This window comes from Chiloscyllium punctatum, chromosome 37, assembly GCF_047496795.1.
Source record: "Chiloscyllium punctatum isolate Juve2018m chromosome 37, sChiPun1.3, whole genome shotgun sequence".
Taxonomy (NCBI): domain Eukaryota; kingdom Metazoa; phylum Chordata; class Chondrichthyes; order Orectolobiformes; family Hemiscylliidae; genus Chiloscyllium; species Chiloscyllium punctatum.
In genome coordinates this window covers 66,451,779-66,465,998 of record NC_092775.1, presented here as the reverse complement: position 1 = coordinate 66,465,998, position 14,220 = coordinate 66,451,779, and the positions used below count along the sequence as shown (strand labels likewise).

Here is a 14,220-nt window from a genome sequence, read left to right as displayed (position 1 = left end):
CCTACACTACTTTTCTCAAATATTCCACATGGTTCAATGCCACATTTTAACCTCTCTAGGCAAAGAGATTTCCTCTGTTTTTTTCAATAACATATATGAAGGACCATCTGATATTTTTTATCCCTTGCTTTGGTGTCCTTCTACTTCCAGTGGAAGCATTTCTCATCAATTACTCCATTAAATTCCTCTGTATCTCCCTTAGACCACTCCTCAAACTTCTTTCTACAGAAAGAAACTGAAACTATTAAATCTATCTAAGCATAACCAATTTGGTTATGATAAAGCGAAATAAAGGGGCAAAACATTTTTCACCTGTTTGAGGTAGTTCTGCTTGAATTCACCACATGTCGCTTCTAATAAAGTAGTGATACCGAAAACAATGAAACATTTCAGATGTATTTCAACTCAGTCCAAATAATCTTACTGATGAAATATGTTTCATAAATTGTGTATTACATAACAGTTACAAGATCAGAGATACCAGATTCCTTTTCATCCAAATGGATCATGACCAACATTCATTATATTCTCATCTTGAGGAGGGACTGGAACCCAGATTTTCGAAGCTCCAATTAGGAATACTACCTCATGCCAAAAAGACCCTTTATAGAATAGTCAGCTAAATTGAGACCATGTGGGGAAATCCCTATGGATTTCAAATTCATCATCTTAACCATGTGACCACAAATGCAGTCTCCCTGAATATGTTTAGTGTTTGGGTGCTTTTGGCTGATGTAGAAAGTTGGGAAAGGCCAGGCTGTACGAGACAAGTTAACACAACTTTCCGTTTCATTTTATTTTTCCTATATCTTTCCTGTGGGCTTTCCTATGAAATTACTCCACTATGTTTATCTATTTTCACACTACTTTCTTAGGTTAGTTGTTTTTCACTGTTTCAGTGTGATGTTCATTACAGATGACTTACTCGCTTTCACCTTTTCAAAACCAGAAACAAGTTATTACCTCCTCTTGTGGAAGTCGTCAGCATTGCTGATATTTCAGACCATCAACACACTGTGACCCTGTCGGGATATTCATTCTTTACCAATACAGATTCTGGCAACAGTCATATTTTGTATGTATGAAGCACTAAAGTTAACCTGGACTGTAAAAGAGAGACTGGAACTTGTGAAGGGGACAAGTAAACAGCCATAATTGGACAGGAATCACATTTTAATGAGGTGTGAACAGCTGCTTGAACCGATCAAAATAGCTGAACCAGGGCTCACATAATTTGTTTGATATGGGCTTGAAAGAGGATATGGAAGAGATTTACAAGAATAATTCTGGTGGTGTGATTAGTTATGTAGATAGACTGGAAAACAACTAGTGTGGCTCTCCTTAGAGTAGAACAAAGAAACTTTAAAGGGGCACTTAAAATTAAGAGGGGTTCAGGCAAAGTAAAACAAATGTTACTAACGGCTAAAAGACCAGGAACCCGATTAGATTAGATTAGATTAGATTACTTACAGTGTGGAAACAGGCCCTTCGGCCCAACAAGTCCACACCACCCCGCCGAAGCGTAACTCACCCATACCCCTACATCTACATCTACCCCTTACCTAACACTACGGGCAATTTAGCATGGCCAATTCACCTGACCTGCACATCTTTGGACTGTGGGAGGAAACCGGAGCACCCGGAGGAAACCCACGCAGACACGGGGAGAACGTGCAAACTCCACACAGTCAGTCGCCTGAGGTGGGAACTGAACCCGGGTCTCCGGCGCTGCGAGGCAGCAGTGCTAACCACTGTGCCACCGTGCCGCCCACAGACTTAAGATGACCTTCAAAACAAAAGATACCCAGAGGAAGAACGTTTTGAACACAGTGAGTGGATACAATTTGGAATACATTGTCTGCTAGGGTTCAACAGTAGCTTTCAAAAGAGAACTGAATTAATACTCAAAGGAGAAAAAAAGGTAGCAAAAACAAAATGCAGCTTCAAATGTGTCCCAAGTATAGAACTGACAACCTGTGACATTAGAAAGGATTAGCGACAAACTACTTGAGATTAACTGGGCCACCACCACTTCAGCTATTTTTAAATCATTTCACGTTGAATTCCACTGGCAAATAATTTTAAGGTCAAGCAAAATTTGACTGTGTGCAAAACTTGTCATGATGACTTCATAAGACCAGAAACCATAGGAGCAGGAGTCGGTGATTCAGCCCACCATGGCTCCTTTACCATTCAATAAAATCATGACTGACCTGACTATTCTTAACTCCACTTTCCCACCTTATTCCTTAACTTTTGATTCCCTTACTAATTAAAAATAATCTTTTTCTCTCAGCCTTGAATACTCTTAACAACCTCGGCCTTAGCAGCCCTCTGCAGTAAAGAATTCCACAGATTCACTGAGAGAAATTCTCCTTATAGCTGGTGGCCTCATACTCTGAGATTATTCGCTCTCATCCTGCGGTCTCCAGCAGTTGGAAGCAGCATTTCCACATCTACCCTGTCAAGTTCCCTAAGAATCTTAGATATTTAAATAACGTCTCACCTCATTTTTTGAAACCCCAGTGAGCACATGCCCATTCTTTCTTTCCATACCCAGAATCAACAGAGTTAAAGTCTTGATTAGCGTGGTGCTGGAAAAGCACAGGTCAGATAGCACCTGAGGAGCAGAAAAATCGAAGTTTCAGGCTAAAGCCCTTCTAGAGGAATCAGGCTGGGGGCCTCAGGGGTGGAGAGATAAATGGGAGGGGGTTGGGGCTGGGGAGAAGGTAGCTGAGACTGCAATGGATGGATGGAGGTGGGGGTAAAAGGTGATAGGTCAGAGAGGAGGGTGGAGTGGATAGATGGGAAGGAGGATTGACAGGTCGGACAGGTATTGAAGATGGTGCTGAGCTGGAAAGTTGGAAGTGGGGTAAAGTGGGGGAGGGGAAATGAGGAAACTGGTGAAGTCCACATTGATGCCATGGGATTAAAGGGTCACGAGGCGGAAGATGAGGTATTCTTCCTCCAGGTGTCGGGTGGTGAGGGAGTAGCGGTGGAAGCGGCCCAGGACCTACATGTTCTCAGCAGAGTGGGAGGGGGAGTTGAAATGTTCAGCCATGGGGCGGTAGGATTGATTGGTGTGGGTGTCCTGGAGGGGTTCTCTGATGCACTCTGTGAGAAGGCATCCACTCTCCCCAACGTAGAGAAAACTGCATCGGGAGCAATGGATACAATAAATAACATGTGTGGAAGTGCAAGTGAAGCTTTGGTGGATATGGAAGGCTCCTTTGGGCCTTGGATGGAGGCGAGGGGGGAGATGTGGACGCAGATTTTGCAATTCCAGTGGTGGCAGGGGAAGGTGCCAGGAGGGGAGGGTGGGTTGAAGGGGGGGGCGTGGACCTGACCAGGTAGTTGCAGAGGGAATGGTCTTTGCGGAAAGCAGAAAGGGGTGGGGAGGGAAATATATCCCTGGTGGTGGGGTCCATTTGGATGTGGCGGAAATGTTGGTGGAAGATGCGATTTATCCAGAGGTGAAGACCAGGGGGGTTCTGTCCTTGTTGCGGTTGGAGGGGTGAGGTTTGAAGGCGGCGGTGTGGGTCATGGATGAAATGTTGTTGGAGGGCATCTTCAATCATGTTGGAGGGGAAATTTCGGTCTTTAAAGAAGGAGGCCATCTGGTGTGTTCTGTGGTGGAACTGGTCCTCCTGGGAGCAGATGCGGTGGAGGAGGAGGAATTGAGAATATGGGATGGCATTTTTACAGGAGGTAGGTGGGAGCAGGTGTAATCCAGGTAGCTGTGGGAGTCAGTGAGTTTGTAAAAAAATGTCAGTGTTGAGTCGGTCATCATTGATGGGGATGGAGAGGTCCAGAAAGGGGAGGGAGGTGTCAGAGATGGTCCAGGTGAATTTAAGGTGGAATGTGTTGGTGAAGTTGATGAACTATTCAACCTCCTCATGTGAGCACAAGGTGGCGCTGATGCAGTCATCAATGTAGTGAAGGAAAAGGTGGAGAGTGGTGCCAGTGTAACTCCAGAAGATAAACTGTTCTACATAGCCGACAAAGAGACAGGCAAAGCTGGGGCCCAGGGCCAGCCCTTTCGTCTGGAGGAAGTGGGAGGATTCGAAGGAGAAATTGTTGATGGTGAGGACCAGCTCAGCCAAACAAATAAGAGTGTCAGTGGAAGGGTACTGGTGGGGACATCAGGAGAGGAAGAAATGGAGGGCTTGGAGGCCCTGGTCATGGCGGATGGAGGTGTAGAGGGACTGGGTGTCCATGGTGAAGATGAGGCATTAGGGGCCAGGGAAACGGAAGTCTTAAAGGAGGTGGAGGGTGTGAGTGGTATCACGAATGTATGTGGGGAGTTCCTGGACCAATGGGAGTAGGACAGTATCGAGGTAGGTGGAGATGAGTTTAAGTCTTTCTATACCCAGAATCTAAGGAAGGTGTTGCCCAAGTACCACCAGAACATTACCTGCCCCACCAGGGGCCGGAACATTTCAGACCACTGCTACACCACTGTGAAGGATGCCTACCGCTCCACACCCCACCCTCATTTCGAGAACTCCGACCACAATGCCACGCTTCTTCTCCCGGCTTACAGCCAAAAGCTCAAGCAGGAGACCTCCTTGTGGATACAGGCCCAGTGCTGGTCGGAGGAGGCAAAGGATCAACTCCGGTGCTGTCTGGAATCGGCTGATTGGACCGTGTTCAAACAGTCCACAGGTACCTTGGACGAGTACGCCACCATTGTCACAGACTTTATCAGCAAGTGTGTGGAGGACTGCATTCTGAGGAATTCAATCTGGGTGTTCCCCAACAGGAAAGTCTGGATGAATTAGGACATACAGAACCTGCTAAAATCCAGGTGTGAGGCCTTCAGATCAGCAGTCCACTCAAATATAAAGAATCCAAGTATGACCTTCGCAGAGCCATTAAGACAATTAAGGACCAATACCGATCCAAACTAGAGACCCAAACAGATACCCGGTGACTATGGCAAGGACTGAATGACATCACAGATTCTTAAAAGAGACAGTGCAAGATAGCAGATGATGACCTATCCCTCCCAATCATCTCAACGCTTTCTATGCTAGCTTTGAGCAGATCTTCGGCAGAGAGGAAACACTTATTCCAACAAGTTCTAATGAACCTATTCCAATAGTAACTGCATAAGAGGTCTGATCAGTTTTCCTTCGTGTGAATCCAAGGAAAGCGATGGGATCAGACTAATGCCATTTACAAGTTCATTGATGACACCACCTAGGTCAGTTGAATCTCAGATGGCGATGAAACAGACTATAGATGGGAAGTGGAAGACCTGGAAAAATGGTGGACTGTGAACAACGTAGCTCTCAATGCCAGCAAAACCAAGGAATTCATTGTTGACTTTCGCTGGGATGTTACTCCTGCTCCCTTACACATTAACAGCACAGAAGTGGAATGAGTGGAGAGTGTCAAACTCCTGGGAGTGGTCATCCACAACAAGCTTTCTTGACTTTTCATGTGGATGCATTGGTTACAAAGGCCCAACAACATCTCTTCTTCCTCAGGCAGCTGAGGAAATTTGGCAAGATGGCGAATACCCTTGTCAATTTTTATAGATGTGCCATCGAGGGCATTCTGTCTGGATATATCACTACCTGGTATGGTAACTGTACCATTCAAGGTTGGAGATGGTTACAGAGAGTGGTGAACTCAACCCGGACAATCACAAAGGCCAACCTCCCATCTAGAGAATCCATCTACCAGGCCCGCTGTCAAGGAAAGGTCGCCAGCATTCTCAAAGATCCATCCCACCCTGGCAATGTTTTTCTACAACCTTTACCACCGGGGAGAAGGTACAGAAGCCTGAACACACACACCAGCTAGTTTTGCAACAGTTTCTACCCTACTGTTGATAGAATATTGAATGCACTCACAAACTCTTAACATTGGTCTGTATCTGTGTTTTTGTTTTTGCCGCTGTTTACCTATTAATTAATATCTATGCTACTTACTGTGTGATCTGCCTGTATTACTCGCAAGATAAAGCTTTTCACTGTGCCACAGTACACATGATAATAAATTTGATCCAATTCAACTGAGTTAAACTTCTCTAGACTGCTGCTGATGCCAGTATAAAGTTTTCTTACGTAATGGGACCAGACCTGTTCACAGTTGACAGATGTGATCTAACTAGTGCCTTCTTTGTTTTTGAGAAGACCTCTGGAGTTTTATATTCCATTCCTTTGAAGTAGAGCATTAGTCCATTTGCCTTTCCAATAATTGCTGAACTTGAATATGATTCTTCAGATGTAAAAATCACAGGAGATGTATAATTGAGCTTCAATTTGTTGCTAACATTACCCTATCATAAATTCTCAAAATTTGCCCCAAGTAATTTGTAACACTCGAGAAATACCAACCATGATGCACATTTGTGAGCCATTGTTATATCAGCATCAAAGTTCTGAAATGTTGCTCCTCCCTCTGAAAGCAGGGAAACAGACCCTTCAGTCCAACCCGTCCATGCCGACCAGATATCCCAACCTAATCTAGTCCCACTTGCCACCACCCGGCCTATATCCCTCCAAACTCTTCTTATTTATATACCCATCCAGATGCCTTTTAAATTTTGCAATTGTACTAACCTCCGCTACTTCCTCTGGCAGTTCATTCCATACACGTACCATCCTCTGCGTGAAAAAGTTGCCCCTTAGGTCTCTTTTATATCTTTCCCCTCTCACCCTAAACCTATGCCCTCTAGTTCTGGACTCTTCCACCCCAGGGAAAATAATTGTCTATTTATCCTATCCGTGCCCCTCATGATTTTATAGACCTCGATAAGGTCACCCCTCAGCCTCCGAAGCTCCAAGGAAAACAGCCCCAGCCTGTTCAGCCTCTCCTTATAGCTCAAATCTTCCAACCCTGGCAACATCCTTGTAATTTTTTCTGAACCTTTTCAAGTTTCACAACATCCTTCTGATAAGGAGACCAGAAATGCGCACAATATTCCAACAGTGACCTAACCAATGTCCTGTACAGCTGCAACATGACCTCCCAACTCCCGTACTCAATACTCTGACCAATAAAGGAAAGCATATCAAACACCTTCCTCACTATCCTATCTACCTGTGATTCTACTTTCAAGGAGCTATGAACCTGCACTCCAAGGTCTCTTTGTTCAGCAACACTTCCCAAGACTTTACCATTAAGTGTATAAGTCCTGCTCCCATTTGCTTTCCCAAAATGCAGCACCTCGCATTTATTTAAATTAAGCTCCATCTGCCACTCCTCAGTCCATTGGTCCATCTGATCAAAATAACGATGTAATCAGAGGTAACCTTCTTCGCTGTCCAGTACACCTCCAATTTTGCTGTCATCTGCAAACTTACTAACTATATCTCTTGGATGTGAACATAAGTCATTTATATAAATGACAAAAAGTAGAGGACCCAGCACTGATCCTTGTGGCACTCCACTGGTCACAGGCTTCCAATCTGAAAAGCAACCATCCACCATCACCCTCTGTCTTCTACCTTTGAGCCAGTTCTGTATCTGAATGGCTAGTTCCCCCTGTATTGCATGAGATCTAACCTTGTTAATCAGTCTCCCTTGGAGAACCTTTTTTGAATGCCTTACTGAAGTCCATATGGATCACGTCTACTACTCTGCCCTCATTAACCCTCTTTGTTACTTCTTCAAAAAAACTCAATCAAGTTCGTGAGACATGATTTCCCATGCATAATTTAAAGAAACATACCACTTCTACTCAACAAAATCAAAGCAGTTTTGACATTAAAGAAAGAAGTAAACTTACATTTTATAACACCTGGCACAAAGAGCAGGATATAACAAAGCAGTGTGCATCAATATGCTGTTTTTAAAATACAGTAATTGTCAATTTGTCTGGTATTTCTGCAACTTGTGTTTGGTCTATTCTACATTTAGGCTTTGCTGGATCTCCTCCAGTTTTTAAAGCATAACTGCTACAGAATCATAAATTAAACACAATCAGTCAATTTTGTGGTTGATAACAAATAAAAGATCATTTTCAAATCATTTTTACAATAGGAATTAATGGTACAAAACGCATGAATACTAACATGTTCAATTGAATAACTTTCTTTCTGAATTGAGTGTTGCTGAGCTACACTGACTCCTTCTACTGCTGATCGGTGCTGGGTCCTCTACTTTTTGTCATTTATATAAATGACTTGGATGTGAACATAAGAGATATAGTTAGTAAGTGCTACACTACTCCTTGAGTAACCACACATTACAGAAAAATCATGCTTTAGAACCAGTGATTAAAGTGTTGGTGCTGTAATTGTGTTACAGCCAGTGCATGTTTTAAAAGTTCGCCTTGTAGAAACAGCATTCCAATTTGTCAATTGCGTTACAGCGAAGTTGCGTTGATGAAATGCACAGTAGGACAGAACAACCTGTAGGCATGTTTTTTTTAAACAAGGCACAACATACAATGTTCATTTTTCTGACTGGAAAGGTAGAATTTCCCTACAGGTTTTGAAACTCCAATGTATGAAAGCCCAAGCCCATATCTGCCGGGAGGGAGGCTGGCCCAGCAACATCCCAGAAGGGAGCTCCTTATTATTTGGCTCAATGCAGACTGTTCTACGGCGCAAAGTGAATGGCTCCTAATGCTGCCACCAACAAACTCAAGGGAACGTCAGCTCAGAAGCCCCTTCAAAAAGGTAAATCTCAAGAGGAATTACTGAGGCCTTGGGATTTGCATATTAATCAATCGAAACCTGCACCTCCATACCAACAAAGAGTCAGCTTCGACGTGTTCGATTCATTCACATGAGTTGTATGACCCTTCCATCTTTTCCTTATAAATTCTGTGTCGAAGGTCTTCCTCTCTCACTAGTGCCTGATGAAGGAGCAGCGCTTCGAAAGCAGTGTTTTCAAATTGGACCATAATCTGGTGTTGTGTGAATTTTGATCTTGTCATGGGTTTAATGAAGACAGTGTCAAGGGAGCTTTAGTCATAGAGTAATAGGGATGTACAGCACAGAAACAGACCCTTCAGCCCAACCTGTCCACGCCAACTAGATATCCCAACCCAATCTGGTCCCACTTGCCAGCACCCGGCCCATATCCCTCCAAATGCTTCCTATTCATATACCCAATCAAATGCCTTTTCAATGTACCAGCCTCCACCACTTCCTCAGGCAGCTCATTCCATACATGTACCACCACCCTAAACCTATGCCCTCTAGTTCTGGACTTACTCTCAGTTTACTTCCAGTTTAAAACAATAGAGGGAGTTTTACTCTGAATCTAACCTTATGCAGTTTCTGCCCTGGGAGTGTTCGATATGGACAGTGTCAAGAGATCTTTACCTTCAGTTTAATAGAGCAGTTGGTGCTAAACTCTGTATACAATTCTGTATATTACTTGTCCCATGAGTGTTTGATGGGGATAGTGCGGAGGGACCTTCACTTTCAGTTTTAAAGTGTAGAGGAGAGGTTGATCTATTGCAATCTGAATGCTCTGTCCTTAACACCAGTCTGATGAAGCGCAATGTTGGGAATTTAGGAGGAGTTTTTTCTGTGAACATGAGGACTCTACACCTATATTTCTCCAGGAATCCTTCTAAATACAACTAGCTTAATAACATTGATGGCACACATCATCTATAAGTTGACATGAGCAATTGGGAAAAAAAAAATTTAGGTTAGATTCCCTACAGTGTGGAAACAGGCCCTTCGGCCCAACAAGTCCACACCGACCCTCCGAAGAGTAACCCACCCAGACCCATTTCCCTCTGACTAATGCACCTTAAACCATGGGCAATTTAGCATGGCCAATTCATCTGACCTGCACATCTTTGGATTGTGGGAAGAAACTGGAGCACCCGGAGGAAACCCACACATACACGGGGAGAATGTGCAAACTCCACACAGACAGTCACCCCAGGCTGGAATCAAACCTGGGACCCTGGTGCTGTGAGGCAGCAGTGCTAACCACTGAGCCACCGTGCTGCAAACATTCATACCAGATATCCCTCTCTGCTGCTTTATTAAACGATTTGACCAATTTAAACTGAAGTCCATTAAATGTTCTAACCTAACCTCACTGACAATAGTTATTATATAAAACACCTTTCCAGTAAGAATTTACAACATTACTCCATCTAATTTGGATATAAGACATCTCCCAGGCAATTATTTTTGGTGGAGAGCAGGGAATTTCTCCCAATGGCCTGGCCAACCCTTGTCTCTCAATTAGCTAAACATAAGTGGAGAGAAATACTGTTAAAGTTCATGAACTCTACTACAGCCTCCCCAGTTGTTGCTGCCCTTATTTGAAATTTCCAGAATCCGGGGTTTTTGGCTTCCACAACGTGGGTACTCTCAGTATTTTCACTTTGTTGTGTATGGGGGGGGGGGGGGGGAGGTTGCTGCGCGAAAATTGGCTGCATGAGACTTTGGGAGAACCTGGGGCTACATCCTTTTGTTGAATTTCTGACTTTTCTACAACGACACGGGGAAGCGGTGTTGGAATTCAGTGAACCGTTACCTGTTTCCACACTCAGGCAGACCTGATCCCGCTTGGACTCGTACCCCCGCCCGGAGAATGTGAGGGTGACGGTGAAGCGATCCCCACGTCTCACAATCAGCCTGGAGTAGCCGAAATCTGCTGTCCTGTGGGCATTGTTGTTAACATCACAGTGGAAATCTGTGGATGCTAGTCTCATAACTAGGGAGCAAGCAGAAGTAATGACAGTAAGAGAACCTCAGACCCATCTTCACTATTCACAAATAATTATTCGATCCATTTAGTTTGAATGCACAAGACAATTTCTAATAGCCGAACTCGAGTCAGTCAGTTAGTTCTGATTTCAGAATATTAAACTATTAGAGTAACTTTGGAGGACTTTTCTGTACATTGGAGGAAAGCCCCTCATATCTTCTCCCCGAACACACACACACACACACTTTTGCTGCTACAATAACTTCATTCGCGCACTCCAGCAGGTTAATTGCTTCTGACCTTGTGCCATGTTCTCTCGCACTCCGCTGTTTCACACCAGGCAACGTTCCCCTTCCAACTCTACAGGCAGAGCGTCCCGTTGCAAAACTTTTATAGCCAACCCAATCCACCCCTTCTCGTAAATCTAAAGAATAACAAGCCTACAAAGAGCAACAGCTGACCTATGCAAATTAAAGGCTCGCTGAGGCAATGAATTAAGTTTTTTTTCCCCCCTCTATATTTTATCAAGGCTACATAGAAGAGCTCCCTCTGGGGGTCCAGGTCGGATAAGGGGTGGAAAAGCCAGCAAACTACAGCACTGGACTGAGAAGGAGTTGCTGAATCACTCAGTACTTTGCATTCGGTGGAAATTCTTAGTCACTTCTTTTCAATCAAAATAAATGCATCTTTGAAGTTAAATGTCGTAAAGAACACAAAGAAGACATAGAGGGGAAGCAGGAAAATATGTAGAATCAGCCTCAGAAGAAAGTTAAATTCGAGTGAGAGAGGCTGTGAAGGTAGAGTTACCACAGTCCTACTGGAGAAAGAGTACTGGCAGTGAGCTTAACCTTGAGGGTCACCACACAGCAGGCAAGTGGCAAGGTTAAGAAGACAAGACATTCCTGATAACTTCAGCCAGTTCAGGAATTACACCTATATTTTCAGTACCACTCTACAGTGAAAAACAGCCATCCAGCCAACTGAGCTAACCAGACATCAGAGCAGAAGCCAAACAAAATTTACTTCTTGATGTAGGCTTGCTCGCTGAGCTAGAAGGTTCATTTTCAGACGTTTTGTCGCCATACTCGGTATCATCTTCAGTGAGCCTCTGGATGAAGCACTGCTGATGATTCCTGCTTTCTATTTATATGTTTGGGTTTCTTTGGGTTGGTGATGTAATTTTCTATGGTGATGTCATTACGTGTTCTTTTACTGAGGGTGTGGTAATTGGGGTCCAACTCAATGTGTTTGTTGATAGAGTTCCTGTTGGAATGCTATGCTTCTGGGAATTCTCATGTGTGTCTCTGGCTTGTCCTAGGATGGGTGTGTTGTCCCAAAGTGGTGTCCTTCCTTATCTATATGTAAGGATACTAGTGAGAGAGGGTCATGTCGTTTTGCGGCTAGTTGATATTCATTTACCACCCCGAGTAAAAAAAAGGAAATGATATCACCATAGGAAATGACATTACCACAGGAAATGACATCACCAACCCAAACATATAAATAAAAATCAGGAATCATCAGCAGCGCTTTGTCTGGAGGCTCACTGAAGATGTTACCTAGTAAGATGACGAAACGTCTGAAAATGAACCTTCCAGCTCCTTGAGCAAACCTACATCTAGAACCTCAAGCTGAGCTACAAATTTTTTAAAACTCACTAAGACTTTACACCTACTTTTGAATTCAAGACCTGGATAGGAATAATATCTTTAACCTTGATCACATAGGAGAACCTCAGTATATCCTGAAATTTAACAAACTGTTATATTGTCTGACATGTGAGCTGATCACAAAATGGGCAAATCATTTCCAAGAGATATAAAGTGTCACTCACCTCAAAAAAAACAAAATTCAATAACTTGGACCTGAACGTTTTGATATCCCTTAGTTTACAGTAAAGAACACAAATATTAAGGCATATTGGTTGGAAGAATATTCAAGGAAATAATATGCTTTTTTTCATTGGTCTCACATCAGTCAGTGAATTAAATCTGTTAGGAAGGATGCTATTCAGCGCATCTGGAATGTACAATGTGAGGTGTCAGATGTTCAATGTCAATATAATGCCAACATCTGCCATAATTCTAGCTTGTGCATTTTAATCATGAACTTTCATGGCAATATAAACTTTTGAGTTCATTAAATATTCAACCCATTTATTAAAGAGGTCAATTGTACTGTCCACAATGATAATAGTCAAAGAAATACTTTATTTATCTCAAGATTCCTTTGGATATATCAAATACAATGATTTTTAAACTGTACAACATAACAAAATGGATAACAATGACTCATAGTATATTTTACAACTCTTCTGAGTTTTATTTCCATTCAACCCAATTTGCTATCATCTAGAAGATAAAAAATTCATCTCTTATTTAAGTTACCCTCTGATGTGATCTTCACTAGGCTCCAATCTTTTTTTCTCTTGATAGCATCCTCAATTATTGAAAGGTTACCAAACTATGGCTTATTGTCATGATTTTGCTACAGGAGGCAGAAATCAAACCCCATGATATTGGTATTATTCTGAAAAACATTTTAGCTGCCTAGCCAACTGTGCTAATCAGCACCCCTAACATCCAGGACATCTCATATAATAGCTGGAATAATCTCAGTACCTTATGGAGGGACACACTGCAGTATTACTGCATTGATACTATGATTGTGGATTAAAAATGATTATCAATTTTCAACTTCCAAAATCTTAATTTTAATATCTAGAAACTTTTATGGATTAAAATGCTTCTAAAAAAGGGATTTAAAAAAACTGAAGATGACCACCATGATCATTGGACTAGGTTGAACAAAGCGCATAAAACCATCAATAAGTACAATCTAGTCTGAAAAGAAATGATTATGTCATCAAAATGACTGAAACCCATCACATAGATCTGCAGTTTTGGTTTGATTTATGCTTTCAACACATTGGGATAAAGTACTTGCCTGTTGATTATTCAACATGGAAAAAAACAATGAAGCCAGACACATGAATACACAAGTGACCTGTCATTCAGCCAACAACTTTTGGGCAGAGAGAGAAAACAATGAAGAATTTGTAACTGCAGAACTGAAAGGTTGGCTGGCTCTCTCTCTCTCTCTCTCTCTCTCTCTCTCTCTCTTTCTCTCTTTCTCTCTATCCCTCTACTTCTGTCTTTCTCTCTGTTTCTCCATATATCTTAGACTCAAAGATGACAATACCCTATGTAAAACAAATCAGAAAAACAACCATGCATGAAGAATTCGAACATAGCCACAACTTTCACTGCTGCAGAGAATACAAGTCATCGACCCAACAAGGATACTCTTGGGTTAAATTAAACACCTGATAGACTATAAGATTTTTTTATATCTGCATTTCTGTCTATTTGATAATATGTTTTATAAATTTTCTCAGGGTTTGCAGGCAATAAAATTTCTCTTTCTTTCACTCAAGAAAAACTGGCAATTGGATCCTTCATTTTTGAATGATTGAAATGTGTTTTGATTGAATTGTGCTTATAGCTGTTTTTTGAAAGAATAGAAAATAATCTTGTTATGGCACCCTTCATTATGGGGAGATTTTTTTTAAAAAGGAGT

The 14,220-nt window shown here is 42.4% G+C and overlaps 1 protein-coding gene across 1 annotated transcript in view; it reads right to left on the bottom strand.

The window, feature by feature from the left end:
• Positions 1-11,122, bottom strand: part of LOC140463177 (protein-glutamine gamma-glutamyltransferase 2-like) — a 75,268-nt gene extending 64,146 nt beyond the window's left edge. Inside the window, exons 1-2 of the mRNA XM_072556957.1 lie at positions 10,942-11,122; positions 10,468-10,647 (exon numbers count right to left, since the gene is read on the bottom strand). Of these exons, the coding sequence (XP_072413058.1) occupies positions 10,468-10,647; positions 10,942-10,951 (190 nt within the window). The 5' untranslated portion in view covers positions 10,952-11,122. The remainder of the gene's footprint in view (positions 1-10,467; positions 10,648-10,941) is intronic.
• Positions 11,123-14,220: the final 3,098 nt, after the last annotated feature.